This window comes from Mobula birostris, chromosome X (assembly GCF_030028105.1).
Source record: "Mobula birostris isolate sMobBir1 chromosome X, sMobBir1.hap1, whole genome shotgun sequence".
Taxonomy (NCBI): Eukaryota; Metazoa; Chordata; class Chondrichthyes; order Myliobatiformes; family Myliobatidae; genus Mobula; species Mobula birostris.
The window spans coordinates 38,985,567-39,011,184 of record NC_092402.1 but is presented as its reverse complement, the minus strand read 5'-3'; the positions used below and the strand labels follow the sequence as shown (position 1 = coordinate 39,011,184).

General features: G+C 41.1%; 1 protein-coding gene across 6 annotated transcripts in view; it reads right to left on the bottom strand.

Annotated features, from left to right (window-relative positions):
- Positions 1-1,848: 1,848 nt before the first annotated feature.
- The window catches only part of etv4 (ETS variant transcription factor 4), a 206,793-nt gene continuing 183,023 nt past the window's right edge, over positions 1,849-25,618 (bottom strand). For all 6 annotated transcript variants that reach the window (XM_072248641.1, XM_072248643.1, XM_072248639.1 and 3 more), the window contains 3 exons: positions 24,225-24,394; positions 10,168-10,269; positions 1,849-7,753 (listed from right to left, as the gene is read on the bottom strand). In XM_072248641.1, coding sequence (XP_072104742.1) covers positions 7,532-7,753; positions 10,168-10,269; positions 24,225-24,394 — 494 coding nt within the window. In that variant the 3' untranslated portion in view covers positions 1,849-7,531. The remainder of the gene's footprint in view (positions 7,754-10,167; positions 10,270-24,224; positions 24,395-25,618) is intronic.

Sequence of the window (25,618 nt, the reverse complement as noted above, 5' to 3'; positions counted from 1 at the left end):
TTGTAAATGGAGTTAGAGCAAAATCTGGCCAAGCAGTCACGGGTTTACAGGGAGTAGGGGCTGAGGACACAATCTCAGCCCCCGATAAGTGTGGTAATCAGATTTGCAGACAACATGATATAAGGAGAGAAGGGAAGTAGGAAAGAGGACACAAACACTTTACAGAGAAAGATAAGATAAGTGAGTGGGAAAAATGTTGGCAAAAGGATTACAACATGGGAAGGTATTTTGTTTTATTTTGGTCTTTCCAAAATGAACATATTATTTAAATAGAGAAAAGCTGCAGAAACCTTCAGCACAAGATGATTTGCAAGTTCTTCTCCATGAAACACGGAGAGGGGCTGGAGGAGGTTTGAGTATGAGGAGTATTTGATAGCTCTGGGCCTGTACTTACTGGAGTTTAGAAAATGAGGTGTGATCTCATTGAAGCCTATTGAAAGGCCTAGAAAGAGTGTACGTGGAGAGAATGTTTCCTATAGTGGGAGAGTCTAGGACTAAAGTGCACAGTCCCAGAATAGAAAGACTTCCCTTTCAAACAGAGATGAGGAAGAACTTCTTTAGCCAGAGCAAGATGAATCTGTGGAATTCATTCCCACAGACAACTGCAGAGGCCAAGTCATTGGGTATATTTAAATCTGAGGTTGATACTCCTGATTAGTAAGAGCATTGAAGGTTGTGGGGGAAAAGGCAGGAGAATGGGTCTGAGAGGGAAAACAGATCAGCCATGATTAGACTCAGACTCAGATATTGAAACAGACTCGATGGACAGAATAGCCTAATTCTGCTCCTGTTTCTTGTGACATCGTCTTAAAAAGGCATCATGTCTAGAGTGCTGCAAACAATTTGTGACCCCCCTTATCTCATTGGAGGTAGTTCAGAGAGATTCACTGGAATGACTGTTGGTAGAGAGTGGTTGTTCAATGAAGAAAGATTGAACAGACTGGAACTCCACTCAGTGGAGTTGGGAGAATGACAACGAGAACAGAAGGTGTCAGTAAACCTAAGGCTGAGACAGACAGATTTGTAATGACTAAGGGAATCATGCGTTATGAGGAAATTGCAGTAAAGTGGACTTGAGGAATGTCGGATCAGCCATGATCCTATTGAATGGCTACGAATTCTTCTGGTCTTGTAGAGAGCTAGGTTTATGAACAGCATTCCACTGCTTTTTTAAGGGTTCATGCTTTATCCTCTTTTGCCTTAAAGAACAGTGCAGGCCCTTCAGCCCACAATGTTGTGCCAACCCCTAAACCTACGCCAAGAGCAATCTAACCTTACCCTCCCACCCAGCCCACCATTTTGTTTCATCCATGTGTCTATCTAAGTGTCCCTAATGTATTTACCTCTATTACCATCCATACACCCACCACACTCTGTGTTCTTAAAAAAAACATCCTAACTCAGGCATCTCCCCCTATACTTTCCTCCAATCACCTTAAAGTTAAACCCCCTTATAAATTCAGAAAATGTTTTATTGTGAAGTATTTCTGAGGTTCAATAGAAGTTCTACCTCTCAACTAACTTTCCAGTAATTCCTGCTGGATAAATCTTAGTGCTTTGAATCAGAGGAAAACCGCGACAGCTGTAAAACTCTGAAATATCAAATCTGGTAATTACTGACGGTATAATGATTTCAATTTATTGATTAATATTCATTTACAAATGAATGGCATCTACAACTTTTGTAGTCATTTAGTTCGCTGTTCAACCATTTTATGCAAAAATCCTTGAAAAAATGACATTACATTATTTACATTTGTGTGATCATGTTATCTTGCCAAGCTGGTTAGTTAAAGGATTAACAAAGGTACAGGTTCATAATAATTTTAAACCACGTCAAATTAAATGAGTTCAATAGATCTTTCAGATGCCCTTGGTGGAGTAGGGATTGATGTTCAGAAGAGTGATCATGTTCCTCTCCACACACGGTGTTGGCACAAAGAACTCCACATTGAGGATGTAGCTTGGGGTTCCAAACCATGTGCCTTAACTTTACTTCAGAACAACAACACATACAGCATCAATACCACTTGTATCATCTTGCTCACAATAGCTGCTTCTAATGGTTTCTAAGAGAAAAATTAAAAATCAGGATTGAGGCTTGTTTAGTGTTCAAACAAGCAAAACAAAGTTTTCAACCCACTTTTGACAGATGTTTTCAGAACTCATAAGCAGACAGAGTTTAGGTGACAGTGTGGTTAGAGGACAGCTGCAATCCTCAGCTTTAATTGTTCCCTTTCAAAGGCACAGTTTGATAAGATGTTTGATAACATAGAAACATGGAAAATCTACAGCAGAATACAGGCCCTTCGGCCCACAAAGTTGTGCCGAACATGTCCCTACCTTAGAAATTACTAGGCTTACCCATAGCCCTCTAAACTCTAAGCTCCATGTATCTATCCAAAAGTCTCTTAAAAGACCCTATTGTATCCGCCTCCACCACCATTGCCAGCAGCCCATTCCACGCACTCACCACTCTCTGAGTAAAAAAACTTACCCTTGACATCTCCTCTGTACCTACTCCCCAGCACCTTAAACCTGTGTCCTCTTGTGGCAACCATTTCAGCCCTGGGAAAAAGCCTCTGACTATCCACACGATCAATGCCTCTCATCATCTTACACACCTTTATCAGGTCACCTCTATCATGTTCTGTTTCTCAAACTCTATTAGAATTGACCTCCACAATATGTTCAAAGCTGATTGCCCTGATAGTCTTGCTATTATCCTTAATATCGAGAAAATAACCATAATATATATTTTCTGAACGACATCTCTTCTATTCCTTGCCTAGGCAGTCTTCCAGAGATGCTGATTGTCCTTTATCACGTGTGAACATTGACTGAGATTTTCAACAAGCTATAACAATGGGGAAGACAGCAGAGAATATACATTCTCATACATTGCTTGCACCTGCCACTTCCTTGAATAGTCTCCTGATATTCACTAGCATAGGGGGCTGTGGAGGCAAGTCGTTGGGTGTATTTAAGGCAGAGACTGATATGTTCTTGATTGGTAAAGAGGTTAAGGGTTACAGGGAGAAAGTGAGAGAACAGAGTTGAAAAAAAATCAGCCATGATTGATTGGCAGAGCAGACTTGACTTGATGAGCCAAGTGGCCTAATTATACCCCTACTGTATATTTTATGGTCTTACCACAATGGAGGAAATGGTTATGGGATCTCAGGATTACTCCTTTATCATGTCTCTCTCCAGAAGGAGAATAGCTACTGTAACTCTAAGGAATTAAGGGAATGAAATGCAGGGATTGCTGTCAGCTGGTGGTTCATTTGTTTGCATCTACTGCCCTGAGTTAGATGGTGGTGGGTCAAAACGCATTCCAGAAACTGGGCAAAAATCTAGGATGTCACCCCCATGTAATAATGAGGGAATGACACTTTGTCAAAGACCATAAACCAAGGCCCCCACATGGCCCCTTCAGTTTTGGGGGATGGTAAAATGGGAGGGAGAGTCGATAGAGTTGCTGTTTTATTGGGTTACACCAGCCACTACAGTTCAAATTATTTTATTGCAATGTAAAGCTTGTTGAGAAGCCATGATGGGACCTACATAAATTTAACTCATCTCTTTTTAAAACCTGACCCACACAGTAGTACCAGCAACTGCATATAATAAATCTACTGAGTCATTGGGGTGCACAAGCTGAAATGCTATTTGCCATCTGTGATCAAAACATTCTGCTGGATATGAAATTTATGAATGTTAAATGTGTTTTGTGGGAAAGAGCCAAACAATATGACCTGAGCAGTGAATAAATTTTCAGCAGTCCAACAGGCGCAGATAACTCAGTTTTGTATGCCAGCACTGGCTAGTTCCTCTTGGTTTATTTCTCTTACAAGGATCTCTTGGATCTCTTCTCTGATTCTGAATAAAACATTTACTGCATGCTGGATAAAGACCCTTTGAGCAGTAAGTTATTGAGAAAACAACCCACATCACAATGTGAGCCTGAACACTCACTGTGGGCAATACAGTCCAAGGTTACCCGAGGTTTCCTTTTCATTTAGACACTGTAGTGTCATTTATTCAGCTGTTCTCTAAACAAAGTAAATGGCTCTTCTAACTCTAGAGTTGGCAAAGACAGTATGTAACTGAACCAAGGAGCTGGATTAAGTATCAATTTGTGTTGAGTTCATAGATGATAAAATTCCTGCTCCTGTAAACGAGCCCACATGGACCAGAACATTCTTGGCCACTGTACTGCACCACCTACTACCAAATAGCCCTTGCTCTACCTAGGCTCACACATGATGACCAATAGCTACTGAATCATTCCCTAGCAACCAATCCAAACAAAATAAATGAGTCACAGAAAGCATGACAATATTTTAAGCTTGATACACCCTTTGTTTCTTTCATTGTGTACATCTAGCCCTGGCATTAACTTTCAGCCTGCACAGCCAGGATGATCGGGTGGACAATCTTCCAAGAGAAGTGTATCTCAGCTAAGATAACAATATAACATTTAATGTAAAGTAAAACACATTCCATAGAATACAATAACATTGCATTCATAGTGGCAATATGCAACCTATTGTACAGGATGCCATTCAAAGTTAACAGTCTTGACCGGAACCCAAAATGAAGGAAAATCAATTTCAACACTAATGAATATACCAAACACGAGAAATTCGGCATCTAGGCTGAATATATTTTTAAAAATTTTTAAATGTATATATTTTTAAAATGGAGATCTTAAAAATTCTGATTGTCCCAGACTTTGCATAACTCAGGTGCAACATGCATAGAATGTGCATATATCGGCCAAGTAGCTTGGGGAGCAGGACTCTTAAATCATGCACTGCAAGCACCATCTCACTCCTTGCACAGCTCTCTACACGTACTAGCAAAAGTTACAGCTATGACTTGCTTTAATAGCCTGCGACCACATTACTTTTTTTTCCCCCTTCAAACAAACTGAGAGTTTCACAGAAATAGAACTAATGTGGTCAAAGTGCTTAAAGCCATAAATGTTCAGTATAATGCTACATTTGAAGTAGTCATTAAAGTAAGTCATGAATAAGTTATATATTGCTACATTCATTGCTCTACACAAAAGGTAGCTTCACTTCATGGCGGCCAGCACTCCTTGCAAGTTTTAGACAATATTTAGCTGGCAGATAATTTGCTCCTTCTTTTGCTATAATACAGAAAACCTGCATCTTTCCACCTCTGTTTCTGCTCCTGAAATTATTTGCACCTCGAATCATCATCCTCTGCTCTACATCCTTCTGCTTATGTCAATTTCAAGAGTAGTCAGTTTCTATCGGAAAGTTTAATTTGGGACTGTGGAACAGGGACGGTGATACAATTCTGAGTGTCACCTCACCGAGTAACACCACTTCCCCATCCTTACAACACCAGGTCCAGACAGAACAGCAAAAATAGAGTTTAGCTGGCTTGAAGATGAACACGGGTTGGCTTTTGGATGAAATAGAGCATATGGGGTAAGAAAGAAATGAATAATAAGGAAATTGCTGGATTTTCTGCTAATCAGGGTCAAGGAGGAGATTGTTTTTTTTTCCTATACCAGCATGTTATGAAGTCATGGTAGTGAAAGGGATAAGTTTACTATCTGACAGTTATTTTAGCTAGGTTTCTGCATACTCATAAAATTCCCGCCATTCTAGACCAACAATGACATGCCAAACCAAACCTTGAAAAACCAGTCTCAGTAACTCCCTCATCACCCATCCCACTGACACTTTGACATTGTTAATTGATGCCAAATTTAGTGCCAGGATGGTACGGCCGTGATGTTGTGCTGGATTTACTGCACTCTGCATCGATGTGTGTAGACGTTCTGTATGATCCTGTTTGAATAAGATTCATGTGGAACAGTAAGAATGACTGGAACTGTAGAAATCATCGTGTATGTTAAAAGTGTCCTGGCACTATCCCTTTTGCTCTATGTACCTTACAGTCAAATTCTGTCAAATCCAGTATTTAAAACCACATCTCTACACTTGCTTCACACACTGTGTGTGCTTCTAGTTTCCAATAATCAGTTGCTTTTCATTATTTGTTTTCAAAAGTCCAAATATCCATTGCATAGTAGGAACTAATAAATCCATTCTAAGTTGAATCAAAAGTACACTCCTCAGCAACAAACAATTTGCAGTGAAGCTAATCAGCTGATCATTGCGAATATGGACTAGGTGCCCACTTCAAAATTAAGACTAGATTCAGAGGCCCATCTAACAGGAGGTGACGTGGTGAATTGAAATAGCATGTTTGGAATGGAATTTTCTTTGTACTTACAATGGAAAGTCGCTGCTTAGTCACGGTTAATTGCTTTTCCGCTCACTGGTGCTATGGGGCAAAACAGATACCTCCGCCTACAAGTAGAATCTAAATGTGGCTTCTCAGTTTTATTTTTTTTTAATTCCAGGCTTCTCTTTGGAACTTAATGACTTTGTAGAAGCTTAAATTGAGCAGCTTTGATTCAATAATTTCCGATCAATAGCTTTTTAGGCACTGAACTAGTTTGCTGTTATCCTTATTAATATTGTCAGATAATTCATCATAAATGAAAATCAGAAAAAGTTCAGCTGCTAGAAAACTGAAATAAAACCCCAAAAAAATGCTCAAAATACTAAGCAGGTTGAGCAGTATCTGTGGAAATGTTTTGGGCTCAAGACCCTTTGTCTATCCTTCTCTGAATACAACTCTGATTTTCTATCTAATGACACTGCCTGACCTACTGAGTGATTCCCAGCATTTTCTGGTTTTGCTTCATAAAAATATTTTACGTTATCAGGATTGGATTGGATGTCCAGAGCAAACAGGCTCTGCTCTTTGAAAACAGAGAGAATAAAATATCATTTTATAATATCTACTGGTATGATGGCTAACTTTATATGCATGTTTACCTGACAAGTTTCCAACAAGTATTGCCTTTGTTTGTCATACGCATGACTATAGTATATGCGGACCATCACCGAGAAAATAACAGGAGACCCCAAATTGAAAACTAGTTTTGGAGATTAATAATTAAACAAAATTCTTGCAAATCAATGTGACAATAATATACAGGTGTTTGCACAATAAAATACGTTCAAGGTAGAAAGAAAGGTGTGCACTTGGCAGTGACAAGCATTTGGATGTCTCTCATATATTTACCAATACTCATTAGAAGATTTTATGCGGAAAGATGCATAGAATGACTCAAAGGAAGCATATTGAAGAGAAGCAAGAATATGTAATGGGTTAAAGCCATGAATCAACTTGCTGCTTTCTTGCAAATGAATGAGACTGCTGAGAAACCCAGCACTACCTCAAGCTACTGAAGTCGCTTGCACAATATGTTTACGTATTGGGGCGAGATTTATACAAAAAAAAGCAGACAAATCAACCAAGGTTCTTAAACCACATAGGCTATAACTTTATATCCCAGGTTATTTGATATATGTAGTTCTGAAGCAACAGATTCTAACTTATAATTACTACCAGTTTCTAATAGTTATCGCAGTGCAATTAGAGAGATTAAAACCAAGTATTCCCATGTTGCTAATCAATACATGTATCCTTTGTTATAGTGCTGTGAATTGATGCACCCAGCGTCTGACACGTAGGTGGCGTTCTCATCCAGATGTGACAGGGGTACTGTGTCCTCTTCGTTCACGTGCCGATCAAATTCTGACTTCAACAGTGGCCGCTGATTGTCAGGAAATGCCAAGGAGAAGAGTGCTTCTGGCTCACAGACAAACTTGTACACATACCGCTCACCAGCCACCTGAAAATACCAAAGGTCAATGGAGTACATGGGAACAAACATTTCATTTATAAATGGACACTTGCATCAGAGTTTCAATTCACTGCTTGATTTGTGGTTCTAGTTAATCACCTAAATTTTTCTTTCACATTTCATTATTGGTTGATGAAAAAAAAACTTTTTCCATCACCACTACCTCCATTTTTTAATTTGGAATTTTAGACATGAATTTTAATGTGAGCTTGATCATATGAGATAGTTCAAAGCCCGCTCCTGTCCTCAGCCAATACACACACACACACACACACACACACCCTTCCCAGAATAAGACCATCAGGTGATGGAGGAGTGAAAACCTGACTAACATCACCCCTCACTCACAGGGGAATTCTAAGCCACTTATAATAACACATGAGATCAGACAGAAAGCTGACCTTGAAAGCTGATTCCACATTGGGAAATGCATATATTTCCCTGAAGTTAAGAGCAGAAAGGAGGTCAACAATAGATTGAAATATTTAAAACTTGAGCTGAATTCCTGAGCCATCAAATTGGTTGAAAGGCATTCTATCCTGTCCTTTCGCAATCACAATTCATTGGTAATGCAATTAGGAAGCACTCAACCCAGTTGTAGATAGGTTGGAGTCCATGGTAAATACAGAACAAAATATATTTTCATCATATTGATAATCTTGTTCCAACTGTTAACAAATGTTATCAAATCCTTAATTATAAAAAGAACATATTTTCTTCCCCCGTCCCACCCCCAGATTCTCACCATTATCTACACCTGCCAATTTGTCTCCTTGGGCTCAATTTGGCAATTGCTGGGTACACGAGTCTTCAAAAAATAAAGGCAATGCCTCCAAAAGGTAGCACCCATTATTCAGGACCCCCATCATCCCGGACATGCCCTCTTCTCATTACTACTATGGGGGAGGAGGCATAGGATCCTGAAGACACACTCAATATTTTAGGAACAGCTTCTTCCCCTCTGCCATCAGATTTCTGAATAGACAATGAACCCATGAACACTACCTCAACATGTTTTCGCTGTCTTTGCACTACTTATCTAGCTTAATGTTTTATATTAATTTATAATTCTTACAGTTACAAAAATAATAAATTTCTTATTGTAATTTATAACACTTTTATGTATTGCATTCTACTGCTGCTGAAGAACAACAAATTTCATGATACTGATCAAATCTCTAATTCTGATTCTGATACTGATAATGTGAAAGTGCATTTCATAACCTCCAATGGATCACACAGTTTAACCATGGAAAGACTCTTAGGTTCCTGATTCAAAGACATTTGTGTTATAATTCTTGAACTTCAAGGGGTATGGAAGGTGGGGAGGAACTGAAAGTTGTCCAGGCTCGATGGATCTTATACAATAATATAAAAAATTATAAATACAAATCGAAGTGAGTAAAACTAAAAAACATGGAGAGCTTGAGAATTTGTTATTTTGACATTGATTACAATTTTTCCCCCACTAAGACCAGCCCTTGAGTGCATCAACCCCTCTGGCATTTGTCAGAACTGCTGGATAGCTGGTCTGTCTGGTCTCAGGCCGCAAAAAGGTTTTTATGCTGACTTCACCATTCTGGCCCAACCAGCCTAATCACTCTGCACACATACATTACCAGATCAGTCAAACATTATGGGAGGTTAAACGGAAAGCTAGCTTGATGGGCTACAGAGACAGTGTTCTGCTGTATGAATGAATTGGAGCCTGTCTATGATTGGGCTGCTGAGAACTGTAGTCTTGATCGATGATCTGCAACAGAAGGCACTACAGTCAGATGGGGAATGGTGCCAGGAGACCTCCAATGACAGAGAGTTAGCTTGCTGTGGATAAACTTGGAATAAAATTATAAATAAACTATCCCTATAAACATTTTACAGAATATATACAACTTGGGATACACTCATTTGGCTCAACCAGTCTCTCAGTCTCTCATCCCTCTTCATTTAATTCTAACCATATGGCTTTCAACTCTCATCCACTCAACTTACTCGTTAATGCAACAATATAATTCATCTTAACCTGTGGGATGAGTTCAATTTTCTGGTCACTTGGACATATCTGAATTGTCAGTTCTTCCTGGATCAACTTTGGCAAAATCTTGAAGATCACTGTTTGGTCATTACCCCCCTCTTTACAAGAGAAAGGAAATCCGGCCTCTTCAGTCTTTCCTCATTGCTAAAACCCAACCATTTGATAGCAATCCCACCAATCTTATTGCCATATCTCTATAGAACTTCCAAATATATACTCTGTTTTTGGGGCTAAAAAGCAGATTTTAAACAAATAACTGACATAGAAGAAAAAACAATATTCGAAAATCTTGATGGAGATACTGATTCTGATAACCAGCATATTTCACTATTAAGGTTTCTTAGTTTTATAAGTGAATTACGCTAACCTTTTGCATGATGCCCTTCTCGTAATAGTAACGAAGGGAACGGCTCAGTTTATCATAGTTCATGGCTGGTCTGTTCTTTTGCATTCCCCAAAGTCTTGCCACCTGGAAAATGAAGAAATTCTGGTTACATTGTTGTGCACAAATGAAAAGTGATTCTGCTCTTTACAGTCAACAGTTCAGAGACTACGAAAACTCACAATTTCATTATTGATTGGTCTTTTCTACAGTCCAATTTTATGAACCTAGAGGCCTGTAAAGGTTCAGGGCCATTAAACAAGATAACAAAGTCTGCCAGTGACTATAGGAACTAGAGTATCTGCTTAAATTCATGTGGTAAGTCAGCAATTGGATGCAAACTTTCAAAACAATCATACAACTGAAGAAAATAAATCACTAAAATGCAGCATCTATGGGGTGGGGGTGGGTGGAAAACTGTCAACATTTTAGGTGATATAGCTGAAGATTCCACTTGAAATTCTGACCAGTCTGCTTTCCTGAAGAAGGTCTCGGCCCGAAACGTTGACTGTATTCTTTTCCATAGATGATGCCTGACTTGCTGAGTTCCTCCAGCATTTTGTGTGTGTTACTTTGGATTCCCAGCATCTGCAGATTTTCTTATGTTTACAGTCTGCTTTCCTTACTTATTTGTCAACCATTTCCCTGTAACCTTTGACGCTCTGACTAATCAAGAACCTACCAATGTCCGCTTTAACTATAATCAATGACTTTGTCTCTACAATCGTCTGTGGCAATGAATTCCACAGATTAACCACCCTCTGGCTAAAGAAATTTCTCCTCATCTCTGTCTAAGTGGACGTCTTTCTATTCTGAGTCTGTGCCCTCTGGTGCAAGACTCTCTCACTATAGGAAACATCCACTCCACATCCACTCTATCTACAGTAGGCCTTTCACTATTCAGTAGCTGTCAATGAGATTCTTCCACCCCCCCCCCCGCCATTCTCCTAAACTCCAGTAAGTACAGGCTCAGTGGCATCAAACACGCTTCATACATTCGCCCTTTCATTCCTGGGATCATTCTCATTTTATTCAACTGTATTCCAAGCTTCCTCTCTGTCGTGAAATTTCCTCCTGGGATACAGTTTGATAATGATCAGTAACCATCAGTAACTCATCTGAGGAACATTTTTCATTGTGGAATTGTGGTTATACTATAGCTTGCCACCTTCAAAATGAACTGCTAGATATTCTGGACACTGAGTGATGTTGGCTAGTTGATCTCTGAAAACCCTCTAGTTAATACTTTTACCAGCTGCAATGAACACTCTGAAATGTCATTGGTTAGAGTCCAGAAGTATAGTTTGTAACTATCTTTGGTGGTAAGGTTACAGCAGGTCAGCATGGATGTGGTGGGCCAAAGGATCCACTTTTGTGCTGTAATATTCTATAAGTCTAGCTAAGACCAGAACTATCATTGATGTCCAGCTCTGAACAGTGTTAAATTGAGGCTGGGGGTGGGGGGGGGGGGGGGGGGAGAGGAGAGAGGAGAGAAAAAAGAAAGAAAAGGATATATATATATTATCCCAGAAATCCACAATCAGGAGGAATTTGTGCCATGATGACCATGTGACAGACCAGCATGATACTGGTTAACCATCTCCTCAGCTGAGTTAGTGTACTAACTGAACACTTCTCAGGTTGGCGTGGCAGAGCAAAGTCCAACACCATTCCCAGAAGAAAATACAGTAAATCTGGACATTGGGAGAAATGTATAGCTTTATGTAGTGCAGGTGAAAATGGGAGTAATTTTTTTAAAGAGGGGTCTTTGAGTGGCACCACTGTTTAAACTTTAAACACTGCAGGTAAGCCAAACTTACGCTTGGCTGAGAACCACACATCTGTGTTTGCATGCTGTCATGGCTGGATGGATATTGGCATAATTAACACATTCCCTTCACCTTCACCCTCACCCCCACTCCGCTTGTTATCTTGCAAGTGTGACAAGTTCAGTGAATTACAGCAACAAGGACACTGAGTAGTTTTTACTGGGAGGACAATTAAAAAGCACAAGGTGTTATGTGGCTTTCACAGCGCCGACACAGGTGGTCTCCTATAAAATTACACCCTGAACAGGAGAGGAGGGCAGAGACCGAAGAGGCAAGTTCAGTTGATGTGTGACTAATTAACAGAGTATTGCTACAGCTCCTCCCCAGGTTACAAGTATCCCGTTTATTTACAGCCCATGCATAACAAACATCCATTTAGGAGATCCGTGAGATGCATTTACCAGCTGCTGAGGGACTACAGGTGACTATTATTGACACTAGCTAGAATTCTGCCACATCGAACCCAAGAGGAATACATTCTAGTTAACAAGTTTGCAAATCTTATTCAGAGATACCCCATTTGGGCCATTAGCAGTGTTTGTTTCAAAACTGTCATCTAAAAACATGTAAAACTTCATCTGCAGTAAAATCTTCTGAAAGAATATCATTATCACATCAGTTAAGCCCAGGCCAAATTTGTCATAATTAACATAATTAAGAATGGCAAAACAAGATTTAGAATACTTCATCGCGAACTACACGGGCTGAAGGGCCTGTTTTTGGTGCTGTGGTGCTCTATGATTCTATGACTCTCTATGACTTTATTTATATCTTTGGAACAACCCATCTCTGCTGGGTGGGAACTAAGATCATGACTGTATTTCTTACTTGAGAACTGAACACGTCTCAGGAATGGGACCTAGCTTTAACCTGGGAAGGGAATGATCTGTATACACTTAGCTTTGATGGACAATATGAATCTGAACAAAATATTTCTTAATAAACTGCTTGACTGAATGGTTTGTCAGAATCTGTGCATTTTATTTCTTAGTCTGAACGTTCCTGCTTCATAACCCAAATTTACCTCCCTTAACAACTGCTACGTAATTTTCAGTCCTCTCCCCTGGTAGTGAAGGAATTTATTTGAGATATTACATTTGAATGAGCATTATAAATCTGGTAAAAACAAGTTGTGGTCTTGGAATCTACTCTCGCAAATGGAATTTTTCAAAATGTAATGCTCTATTGCCCTGTTTGAGTCAGACCATCTAAGCCAGAGGTCCCCAAGCACCGGGCCGCAAAGCATGTGCTACTGGGCTGCGAGGAGGCAATATGATTTGGCGGTATGAGTCAGCTGCACCTTTCCTCATTCCTTGTCACGCCCAACTGTTGAACTTGAACGCACGCGAGGTCATTACCCACGCGTCATCCATGTCAGCGCGGGAAGAAGATCAACTCCTCAAGCTTGCAAATGACGGCGGGCTGAAAAGTATGTTTGACATAACATCTCTGCCAGCATTCTGGATCAAAGTCAAGGCTGAATATCCTGAGATAGCCACGAAAGCACTGAAAACATTGCTTCCATTTCCAACATATCTCTGCAATGAATGCAACGAAAACTAAATTGCGGAATAGACCGGACATAAGGAACCCCCTTTGAGTATCGCTGTCTCCCATCACCCCTCGATAGGACCGTGTTGTTGCAGGGAAACAAGCCCAGGGCTCCCACTGATTCAGCGATATTGGTGTGTTGCAATGATTTTATATGTTCATACGAGGAAAATATGTGCTGTGTGTTTCATATCCAAATGTTACTTAAAATGTTATGATGCTATTGACTTATAAGTGACTTATAATTGACTTATCACTATATTCATGCGAAGAAAATGTGCGCTGCATTTTTAATATTAAATTTGTTAGATAAACCCTTTTAGAAACAAAATTGAGTGTATTAGCCACTTATAAGTGACTTATAGCTGACTTATCACCTATAGTCCAGTCGTGATTAACACCCCCGCCCCAGGGTTGCCTACTGTCCCATGTTTTCCAGGACATCCCGTACATTGGGCTAAATTGGTTTGTCCCATACGGGACTGCCCTTGTTCCATATTTCCCCTGCTAAGGTAGAGCGTTACGGAACTGGAGCTGCAGCTCGATGACCTTCGTCTGGTCAGGGAGAGTGAGGAGGTGATAGAGAGGAGCTGCAGGCAGGTGGTCACGCCGGGGCCACGGGAAGCAGACAAGTGGGTCACGGTTAGGAGGGGGAAGGGGAAAGGTCAGGTAATAGGGAGTACCCCGGTGGCTGTGCCCCTTAACAACAGGTACTCCTGTTTGAGTACTGTTGGGGGGGACAGCTTACCCGGGGGAAGCGACAGTGGCCGTGCCTCCGGCACAGAGTCCGGCCCTGTAGCTAAGAAGGGTAGGGCAAGGAAGAGGAGGGCAGTTGTGATAGGGGACTCGATAGTAAGGGGGTCAGATAGGCGATTCTGTGGACGCAGTCCAGAGACCCGGATGGTAGTTTGTCTCCCTGGTGCCAGGGTCCGGGATATTTCTGATCGTGTCCAAGATATCCTGAAGTGGGAGGGTGAGGAGCCAGAGGTCGTGGTACATATAGGTACCAATGACATAGGTAGGAAAAGGGATGAGGTCCTGAAAGGAGAATATAGGGAGCTAGGAAGGGAGTTGAGAAAAAGGACCGCAAAGGTAGTAATCTCGGGATTACTGCCTGTGCCACGCGACAGTGAGAGTAGGAATGCGATGAGGTGGAGGATAAATGCGTGGCTGAGGGATTGGGGCAGGGGGCAGGGATTCAAGTTTTTGGATCATTGGGACCTCTTTTGGCGCAGGCGTGACCTGTACAAAAAGGACGGGTTGCACTTGAATCCTAGGGGGACCAATATCCTGGCAGGGAGATTAGCGGGGGCTACTGAGGTGACTTTAAACTAGAATGGTTGGGGGGTGGGAATCAAATTAAAGAGGTTAGGCGTGAGGAGGTTAGTTCACTACAGGGGGATGGGAACCAGTGCAGAGAGACAGAGGGGTGTAAAGTGAGGGTAGAAACAAAAAGTACTATGGAGAGAAGTAAAAGTGGCAGGCCGACAAATCCAGGGCAAGCATTAAAAAGGGCCACTTTTCAGCATAATTGTATAAGGGCTAAGAGAGTTGTAAAAGAGTGCCTGAAGGCTTTGTGTGTCAATGCAAGGAGCATTCGTAATAAGGTGGATGAATTGAAAGTGCAGATTGTTATTACTAATTATGATATAGTTGGGATCACAGAGACATGGCTCCAGGGTGACCAGGGATGGGAGCTCAACGTTCAGGGATATTCAATATTCAGGAGGGATAGACATGAAGGAAGGGGAGGTGGGGTGGCGTTGCTGGTTAAAGAAGAGATTAACGCAATAGAAAGGAAGGACATAAGCCAGGAAGATGTGGAATCGATATGGGTAGAGCTGCGTAACACTAAGGGGCAGAAGACGCTGGTGGGAGTTGTGTACAGGCCACCTAACAGTAGTAGTGAGGTCGGAGATGGTATTAAACAGGAAATTAGAAATGTGTGCAATAAAGGAACAGCAGTTATAATGGGTGACTTCAATCTACATGTAGATTGGGTGAACCAAATTGGTAAAGGTGCTGAGGAAGAGGATTTCTTGGAATGTATGCGGGATGGTTTTTTGAACCAACATGTCGAGGAACCAACTAGAGAGCAGGCTATTCTGGACTGGGTTTTGAGCAATGAGGAAGGGTTAATTAGCAATCTTGTCGTGAGAGGCCCCTTGGGTAAGAGTGACCATAATATGGTGGAATTCTTCATTAAGATGGAGAGTGACATAGTTAATTCAGAAACAAAGGTTCTGAACTTAAAGAGGGGTAACTTTGAAGGTATGAGACGTGAATTAGCTAAGATAGACTGGCAAATGACACTTAAAGGATTGACGGTGGATATGCAATGGCAAGCATTTAAAGGTTGCATGGATGAACTGCAACAAATGTTCATCCCAGTTTGGCAAAAGAATAAATCAAGGAAGGTAGTGCACCCGTGGCTGACAAGAGAAATTAGGGATAGTATCAATTCCAAAGAAGCAGCATACAAATTAGCCAGAGAAAGTGGCTCACCTGAGGACTGGGGAAATTCAGAGTTCAGCAGAGGAGGACAAAGGGCTTAATTAGGAAGGGGAAAAAAGATTATGAGAGAAAACTGGCAGGCAACATAAAAATGGACTGTAAAAGCTTTTATAGATATGTAAAAAGGAAAAGACTGGTAAAGACAAATGTAGGTCCCCTGCAGGCAGAAACAGGTGAGTTGATTATGGGGAGCAAGGACATGGCAGACCAATTGAATAATTACTTTGGTTCTGTCTTCACTAAGGAGGACATAAATAATCTTTCAGAAATAGTAGGGGACAGAGGGTCCAGTGAGATGGAGGAACTGAGCGAAATACATGTTAGTAGGGAAGTGGTGTTAGGTAAATTGAAGGGATTGAAGGCAGATAAATCCCCAGGGCCAGATGGTCTGCATCCCAGGGTGCTTAAGGAAGTAGCCCAAGAAATAGTGGATGCATTAGTGATAATTTTTCATAACTCGTTAGATTCTGGACTAGTTCCTGAGGATTGGAGGGTGGCTAATGTAACTCCACTTTTTAAAAAAGGAGGGAGAGAGAAACCGGGGAATTATAGACCGGTTAGCCTAACGTCGGTGGTGGGGAAACTGCTGGAGTCAGTTATCAAGGATGTGATAACAGCACATTTGGAAAGCGGTGAAATGATCGGACAAAGTCAGCATGGATTTGTGAAAGGAAAATCACGTCTGACGAATGTCATAGAATTTTTTTGAGGATGTAACTAGTAGAGTGGATAGGGGAGAACCAGTGGATGTGGTATATTTGGATTTTCAGAAGGCTTTTGACAAGGTCCCACACAGGAGATTAGTGTGCGAACTTAAAGCACACGGTATTGGGGGTAAGGTATTGGTGTGGGTGGAGAGTTGGTTAGCAGACAGGAAGCAAAGAGTGGGAATAAACGGGACCTTTTCAGAATGGCAGGCGGTGACTAGTGGGGTACCGCAAGGCTCAGTGCTGGGACCCCAGTTGTTTACAATATATATTAATGACTTGGATGAGGGAATTAAATCTCCAAGTTTGCGGATGACACGAAGCTGGGGGGCAGTGTTAGCTGTGAGGAGGATGCTAAGAGGATGCAGGGTGACTTGGATAGGTTGGGTGAGTGGGCAAATTCATGGCAGATGCAATTTAATGTGGATAAATGTGAAGTTATCCACTTTGGTGGCAAAAATAGGAAAACAGATTATTATCTGAATGGTGGCCGATTAGGAAAAGGGGAGGTGCAACGTGACCTGGGTGTCATTATACACCAGTCATTGAAAGTGGGCATGCAGGTACAGCAGGTGGTGAAAAAGGCGAATGGTATGCTGGCATTCATAGCAAGAGGATTTGAGTACAGGAGCAGGGAGGTACTACATGCAGTTGTACAAGGCGTTGGTGAGACCACACCTGGAGTATTGTGCAGTTTTCGTCCCCTAATCTGAGGAAAGACATTCTTGCCATAGAGGAAGTACAAAGAAGGTTCACCAGATTGATTCCTGGGATGGCAGGACTTTCATATGGTGAAAGACTGGATTGACTAGGCTTATACTCGTTGGAATTTAGAAGATTGAGGGGGGATCTGATTGAAACGTATAAGATCCTAAAGGGATTGGACACGCTAGATGCAGGAAGATTGTTCCCGATGTTGGGGAAGTCCAGAACAAGGGGTCACAGTTTGAGGATAGAGGGGAAGCCTTTTAGGACCGAGATTAGGAAAAACTTCTTCACGCAGAGGGTGGTGAATCTGTGGAATTCTCTGCCACAGGAAACAGTTGAGGCCAGTTCATTGGCTATATTTAAGAGGGAGTTAGATATGGCCCTTGTGGCTACGGGGGTCAGGGGGTATGGAGGGAAGGCTGGGGCAGGGTTCTGAGTTGGATGATCAGCCATGATCATAATAAATGGCGGTGCAGGCTCGAAGGGCCGAATGGCCTACTCCTGAACCTATTTTCTATGTTTCTATGTTTCTATGAAACCTTTCGTGCCGAAATGGCGTAAAGCGAAGAAGCAATTACCATTAATTTATACAGGAAGATTTTTTGAGTGCTCCCAGACCCAAAAAATAACCTACCAAATCATACCAAATAACACATAAAACCTAAAATAACACTAACATATAGTAAAAGCAGGAATGATAAGTACACAGCCTATATAAAGTAGAAATAATGTATGTACGGTATAGTTTCACTGAACAGAATCGCAAAAAACGATTTGTAGAAAAAAAATCAACACGTACACGTCATGCATGCGCAGACAGGTGCCCGCGCAAGGCTTCATGGTCATGGTAGTCTTTCTCGGGGTAAACACAACGTATTTGACTGCTACTCTTGTCCGTTGGCAACCCTACCTACCCCCCTCACTGCCAGGTTGGCCGGTCCGCAAGAATATTGTCAATAATAAACCGGTCCGTGGTGCAAAAAATGTTGGGGATCCCTGATCTACGCATCAAATAGCACTCATGCAATTGTATTGTTGCACACAAATCCCTAGATGGTAAAATCGGCTGAATTGTCAGTCCTTAATGGAATCTGGTAGGTAAACAAGTGACAAGTGGCTAAGTTGCACAGGTACTTATGGTTTGACTGAATACACTACCTCTTCATATCCGTCTGTTTCAGGGCCCATGGGTCACTTAGGTCTCTTGGTCCTGCCTATAAAGTCAAATGAAGCTCCCACAATTGATGCATCAGTTGATCGACTTCATAAGTATGCCCCAAATGAGGTGATGATTTGGCCACCATCTTGTTTGTTTGTGTCTCGGCCTCCAGCCAAAGGTGAATGGGCACCTGTCGCCCTGTGGCGAGCGAGGGAGGCTGGGACAAATATTTTTTAGGGTGGTATGGTAGAATAGCAGGCAGTGTAACGCTATTACAGTGCCATCAGTAAGATTGGGGTTCAATTCCTGCCGCTGTCTGTAAGGAGTTTGTACACTCTCCCCATGACCACGTAGGATTCCTTCAGGTGGTCTGGTTTCCTCCCACATTCAAAAGACACACTGGTTAGGGTTGGTGAGTTGTGGCCACTCTGTGTTCGTGCCAGAAGCATGGCAACACTTGCAGGCTGCCCAGCACATCCTCACTGATTTGATTTGATGCAAACAAGGCATTTCAAACACCAACGCGTTTGAACGGAAAATCCTACAAAAGGTAAATCCATCACAGGTAAAGGTCTCCCAATCACTGAGCACATCTGCATGAAAAGCTCTCATAGGAAAGCAGCATCCATCATCAGAGATCTCTAACAGCCTTAGGACTCATAGCACTAGGTTCAGGAACAGTTACTACCCCTCAACCATCAGGCTGCTGAATAAAAGGGGTAACTACATTCACTTGCTCTTTATTGAAATGTTCCTACAACCAATGGTTTCACTTTAAGGACTCTTTATCTCATGCTCTTGTTATTTATTGCTATTTATTTATATTTGCATTTGCACAGTTTGTTGTCTTCTGCACTCTGGTTGATTTTTCATGGATCCTGGTATAGTTATTATTTTATAGACTTGCTGAGTATGCCCACAAGAAAATTAATCTCAGGGCTGTATATGGTGACATAGATGTACTTTGATAATAAAATTACATTGAACTTTGGCTTTGATTTTCACTGCATGTTTCAACGTACGTGTGGCAAAGTTAATCCAAACCTCACTGCAATTCAGGCAGGTGGGGTATGTCACAGAAATAATGAATTAAGTAGATATAGGTCATATATAATTAAATGTTCTGTGTCACACATGAGCTGGCAAGATGGTGATGGGAACATCTTCACCCAAATTTCTGCTAGTTTAGAAAAGATCTGACTCTGTTTTGTGCACTCCTAAGATTCAGCAATCACTCTGAGTTAATGAGAAAAATGGGATCATTAAACTGCACTTCTGGTGAAGAACTTTGGCTACTAGAAAAGCTGGGATTTCAGGCATGGTAGGTGGAAAATCTGGTGGGTGCTTGGTGATAGTCCCAAAATGTATTCCTGGCAAATGGTATCTTGCAGGTTGCTCTCAACTATTACACATGAAGCAACTGGAATCAAATTTCAACTGCCTCCAAATGTAAGGTGCAATGATAGCCATGAAGATAAAATCAGCATTAGAAATAAACTCCACAACAGCTATATACAAAACAGATGAAATTTGTGCAACAACTTTTTCCTCTTGTTTGAGATACAGTCTATTGAAAAATATAAGGTATTTGATGTTATTTTGGCTGCTGATGTGCTTCTTTGTTATAGTTGAATCAGCTAAGTTGGTTATAATGACTCTATCCTTGTATCTGTTTAGACTCTTGCACGAGTGTCATCATAATGGAACAAGACTTGGTGGTGAACTTTTAACAATGTTTGTTTTAAATCATTCTGAAAAATGAAACAGTTTGGAATTCAAACTTTTTTGAAAGAGTGAAATGAAGAAGGATGTCTCTCATTACTGTCTTCCAATACTTGAAACAGATTGCAGGTTGGTTGGAGATTAAGAACACACGGGAAGCATTTGTGTATATAGGAAAGAACAAAGTCATCCCTTTCTAGTTGTATACATCAGGAGATACCAAAATGGACTTCTCATCTATCTTATGACCACACTTTCCTTATTCAGGCATTTTTCTTAACTAACATTATAATCAGCTATTCTCTCCTTGTACTGTATCTGTTTAGACTCTTGCACGGGTGACATCATAATTGAGCAAAATTCAATGGTAAACTTTTATCAATGTTTGTTTTAAATCATTCTGGAAAATGAAACAGTTTTGAATTCAATTTTTTTTTGAGAATGTGATATATAGAACGATCTCTCTCATTTAGAGTTTAGTACTTGAAATAGATTGCAGATAAGTTAGAGACCTCCTGCAATCTGTTTCAAGTACTGAACTCCAAATGAAAGCCATTAGAAGGTACAGGAGAGTCTAACATTCCTTTTTTATGCTTTAATTTGTAATGGTCTAGCTGACCACTGTTAAGTTGTCAACATGGATGGTATGTTATGGCTGTTCTAAGTCCCTATGTACACTAATACTTTGACAGCCAGCTCCTTCCGGACTAGGGGTTTAATCTTTTCTTTATTATTCCATTCCAGTTTGTACTTTCCTTTCAATCTCCATTTGTTTTTTTTTAATATTCTGCAAATGTTCATACTTTCTATGTCTTACCTTCTGCCACGGGGGGCTGCTGCACCCATTTCCAACAGTTTTACCACATCCTTCTCTTCTGCTTAAATTCTCTCATGGCTATCACTTCCGATCACTACTCCCTCCTTCCCAAGATCAAACCCCAACCTCAAGCTCCAAGCATCTTACCCTTAATTTAAAACATGTGCTCCCAGTTATTGCTGAGGATCACCTTGAAGATCTTTGTCTGTGTGGTTTCAAAGGAGGTTCATGTTGTATCTTTTTCATTGGTTCAGTGTTGATATGATACATTTTTCTACTAATTGAAAATAACGAAGCAAAATAACCCATGAAGGGATTTTTTAAAAAAGGTTTCTTTAACGGGAATTAGATCTGTGCAGATTTCTTTTCTCAAAAGTCTTTGAAAGCATTATCAACTCCCTAATCTGCCCCACTTCCTTTTGCATTCTCTATTATTTCTCTTCAATCAAAATTCCACCATTCTACAGCTTTAAAGACTTAACTCAAAGATACAAAGAGTAGTCTTGTTTACTGTAACCCTGATACATCTCTTCTGATCTCCCTAAGATAATAAGCAACACACAAGATGCTGGAGGAATTCAGAAAGTCAGGCGGCATCTGTGGAGGGAAGTGGGCTTGTGACGTTTCAGGTTGAGACCCTTCATCTGGGCTCTTTAGACACTGCAGAGTCCAGCATCTGCAGTCACTTGTGTCTCTCTAAATAATAATGACCACATTCTCCTTCTCCAATACTTCTCCACTATCTGCCTGGTGTGATGAGATTGATGTTATATGGCTAGACCCCTAATTATCGGAGCACAATGACACTTACAGTCTCCTCTAGACTCTTCCGCCTCCATCAGCTGAATAGTATACAGGCATTGGTTTTGATCCCGTAACAACTTTTGAACAAGTTTTGACAGCTTCTCTTTTTCTGCTGTCTCCAGTGGATTCAAGGTTTCTGATGCACAGGTTAGCGAAGAGGCCACTACCACATCATCGGCTGTGTCCACCCAGAGGGTGGTCCATCCATCTCATGGTTACTTCCCTCCTGAACCATTTCAGTATTCTCTTTGCCAGCTTCCTAACCTCCTCAGATGCCTGCTTATCCACAATTGTGCTGACTGTATCTACTTCCATCCTGAGTTCCATTCATTCTCACTGACCAACAATAGCTCTCATTACCACTATGTCTCCAATTTAAAGAAATTATATTTTTTTGTTTTAACCTTTTATAATATTGTATCTCTCTACTTCCAATCTGCACCAGCTTTCTACCCTTTGCCCTTCTTCTTTTTTTGTCCTTGGTCTTCTATCGCTGACTTAGTCAATCCCTTCCCCATCCCACCAACCATTAGTGGTGGTGTTTTTAATTCCCTAATCTCTATATTCTGGGTACCCCTTCCTAAACCCTTCTGGCTTGCTAGCACCCCCTGCTGGGCATCACGGTAGTGCAATGCTTTACAGCACCGGCCGCAAGAACGGGGTTTGATTCCTGCCGTTGCTTGTACGGACTTTGTATGTGCACCCTGTGATTACATGGGTTTCCTCCAGGTGCTCTGGTCTCCTCACACATTACGAAGACATGCAATTAGGTTTCTATATTGGCGCCAGAAGCATGGCAAGACTTGAGGGCTGCCCACGCCTGATTTGATGCAAATGACAAAATTCACTGTATGTTCCAATCTATATGTGAAAAAATAAAGCTGATCTTTGTAATCTTTCTTTCTAATCTTTCCCCCTTTGAATCTCCATAAAATTCACCTCTGTGATCAAGTTTTGGTCAATTCTCATAATATGCCTCCTTTATTTCAACAACTATTTCATAGTTAATTATATTTTACAATTGTGGACAATCTTCTATTTTTAAAAGCTAAATTCAGAGAACTACATAGAATCAATCATAGAGTCATATAGCGCAGAAAACCTTTAGTCCATGCTTAGCAAGATCCTCAATCTAAGATAGTCCCACTTTCCAATGTTTAGCCTATATCCCTCTAAACCAGGAGTCCATGAACCCCTTGCTTAATAGTATTGGTCCATAGCATAAAAAAGGTTGGGAACCCCTGCTCTAAACCTTTCCTATCCATGTACCAGTCCAAATATCTTTTTAAATGTTGTTAATGTACCTACCTCAATTACTTTGTCTGGATGCTCATTCCATACACTGACAAGTTGGGTGAAAAGTTGTTCCTCAGTTTTCTATTAAAGTACCTCCCCTCTCAACTTAAAGCTATGCCTTCTGGTTCTTGATTTCTCCAACCCTGGGAAAAAGATTGTGTACTCACTCTATCTATGCCCCTCAGGACTTATACACTTCTCTAAGATCAACCCTCATTATCCTGTGTTCCAATGAAAAAAAAGCCCCAATCTGATCAATCCCTCTCCATAACTGAGTCCCTTGAATCCTGGCAACATCCTTGTAAACGTCTCCTGCAATCTTTCCAGCTTAATGGCATCTTTGCTATAGCAGGGTGATCAAAATTGAGCGCAATGTTCCAAATGCAATGTCTTGTACAACTGTACTATAACCTCCCATTTCTATACTCAACACCCTGACTGATGAATAGCAGCTTGTCCAAAGCTTTCTTATCATGTACATGCAGATCTGATGTTTTTAAGGTCTGTGCATACAGTATATATATATATACACACACACACATTCTGCCCCCCCCCCTTGCCCCTTTCTGTGTGGGTTTGTTGTCTACTGTGAACACACTATCAAATGCATGATGAGAGACAGGCTCTAACTCATCTGAAGACAACCTTGAAGGTCACTGCTGAGCTACAATCTAAATTTCTGTATCTCCCACCCTCGTTGTCCTTCTTATCCAAGATTCATACTCAGTTCCTCCCTGCTGGCCATTCCACACTACACCTTCCTTTGTAGATTGAGCTACCCCATGATCTCAAGCTGCTGTTTGATTCCATTTGTTTTAGCTGTTCACACAAAATATCTTCCGGACTGCCATCCCTTAGCCTTTGAGTAATGATTTAGAAAATGTAGCAACAACCTCACAACAATAAAAAAAAAACATTTCAATCTATCTTCTCACCTCCTCTGGTTCAACAAGTTTGAATTCCATTCCTCGACCAGTCCAAGCAATGAAGTTAGAGTTGGACGGATCGTCCAGGAGAGCAACAAGAAACTGCCACAACTGCAAAGAACCTCGGCGCTGATATAAAGGACCTTCGCGATATGTATTGATTTCCTGTTTGATGTCACCTGTCAAACAAATACAACATTTCTCATTGAAGTGACTAGGAAAGTTAACAGACCAATATCCAGCATTCTCACATACCTGCACGAGTAACTTGCCAATTGTTTTTTTTAGCTTTGTTTGCAGAGCTAGACCATGGAACAAATTTCACCTAGGTTAAAGCCAAAGGTGCATGAAGCGTGATAGATCATGTTTGAAAGAAAAACACACACACACACACACACACACACACACACACACACACACACACACACACACACAACAAGAAAAGATACATTAAGTGGCAGCAAATGGGTAACATTTATTTTAGTTTATTCTTAAGCACAAAGGACCACTGGTGGATAGAACTGGTTCCACTATTTTGACCCCCCCAGGAAATAGTGAAGAGGTCATAACAATGAAGTTGATTTTGTATGTTTTAAATGTTTAGGCACGAAGGAAATGATGTTGAAGTACTGTATAACTGAGGAGTGACTTGAAAACTAAGTTGAAGCACTTGAGCTCTGGGAAGGTCTAGAATTAAGAGATAGTAGCTTAAAGAGGAATTTAATGATGCCATGGTAATTAAAAGGTTAAATAATAATACGGTGCATGAGGGGAAGAAGGGGACAGAATGTGAAGAAGTGGATGTATGTCTGAAGGGTTTCAGATGCTGTGAGGGGTTTCAAGGGAAACAAATAGGCGGGTTGAGGCACAGTAGTGATGGTGAAATTTGCCTTTGGCTGCCAACACTGAACAGATGTGTATCCTATTGCTAGCTTGGCTCATCTCTTGCATGTTTGATATCTTTTCAGTTGGTGATGCTGAATGTTCTTGAACACATATAATGCTACTGAGAGAAGTTGAACTTCTCCTCCCAGGAAGTTAAGCCATCTATGGGGTCCAGGGAGTCAGTGCTGGCCAACAAGGATGGGCGTAAACAGTACAGACATAATGGAGCTCCTGCTAAGTATCAGATTGGAGTTTACTGAGGTTGAGAGGTCTGGATATGATAACGACTTTAGGGTTTCTACTGCTTTCTAACCCAAAAATTAGTACAGCCCTGGGGGTCCAAGGGTCTTGGTGACAAAAAGCAGTTGGATCATGAAGATCAATTCAAGGCAGAACAAACCACCAGAGCAAAGAGGGCAGTCGGTCTTGTGATGAAAATCAGGGCTGGTTTTATCCCCAGTGTTCAGTGAAGGAAATTGCCTCCATCCCAAGACACTGCCATTAGTGTTGGAGGGCTG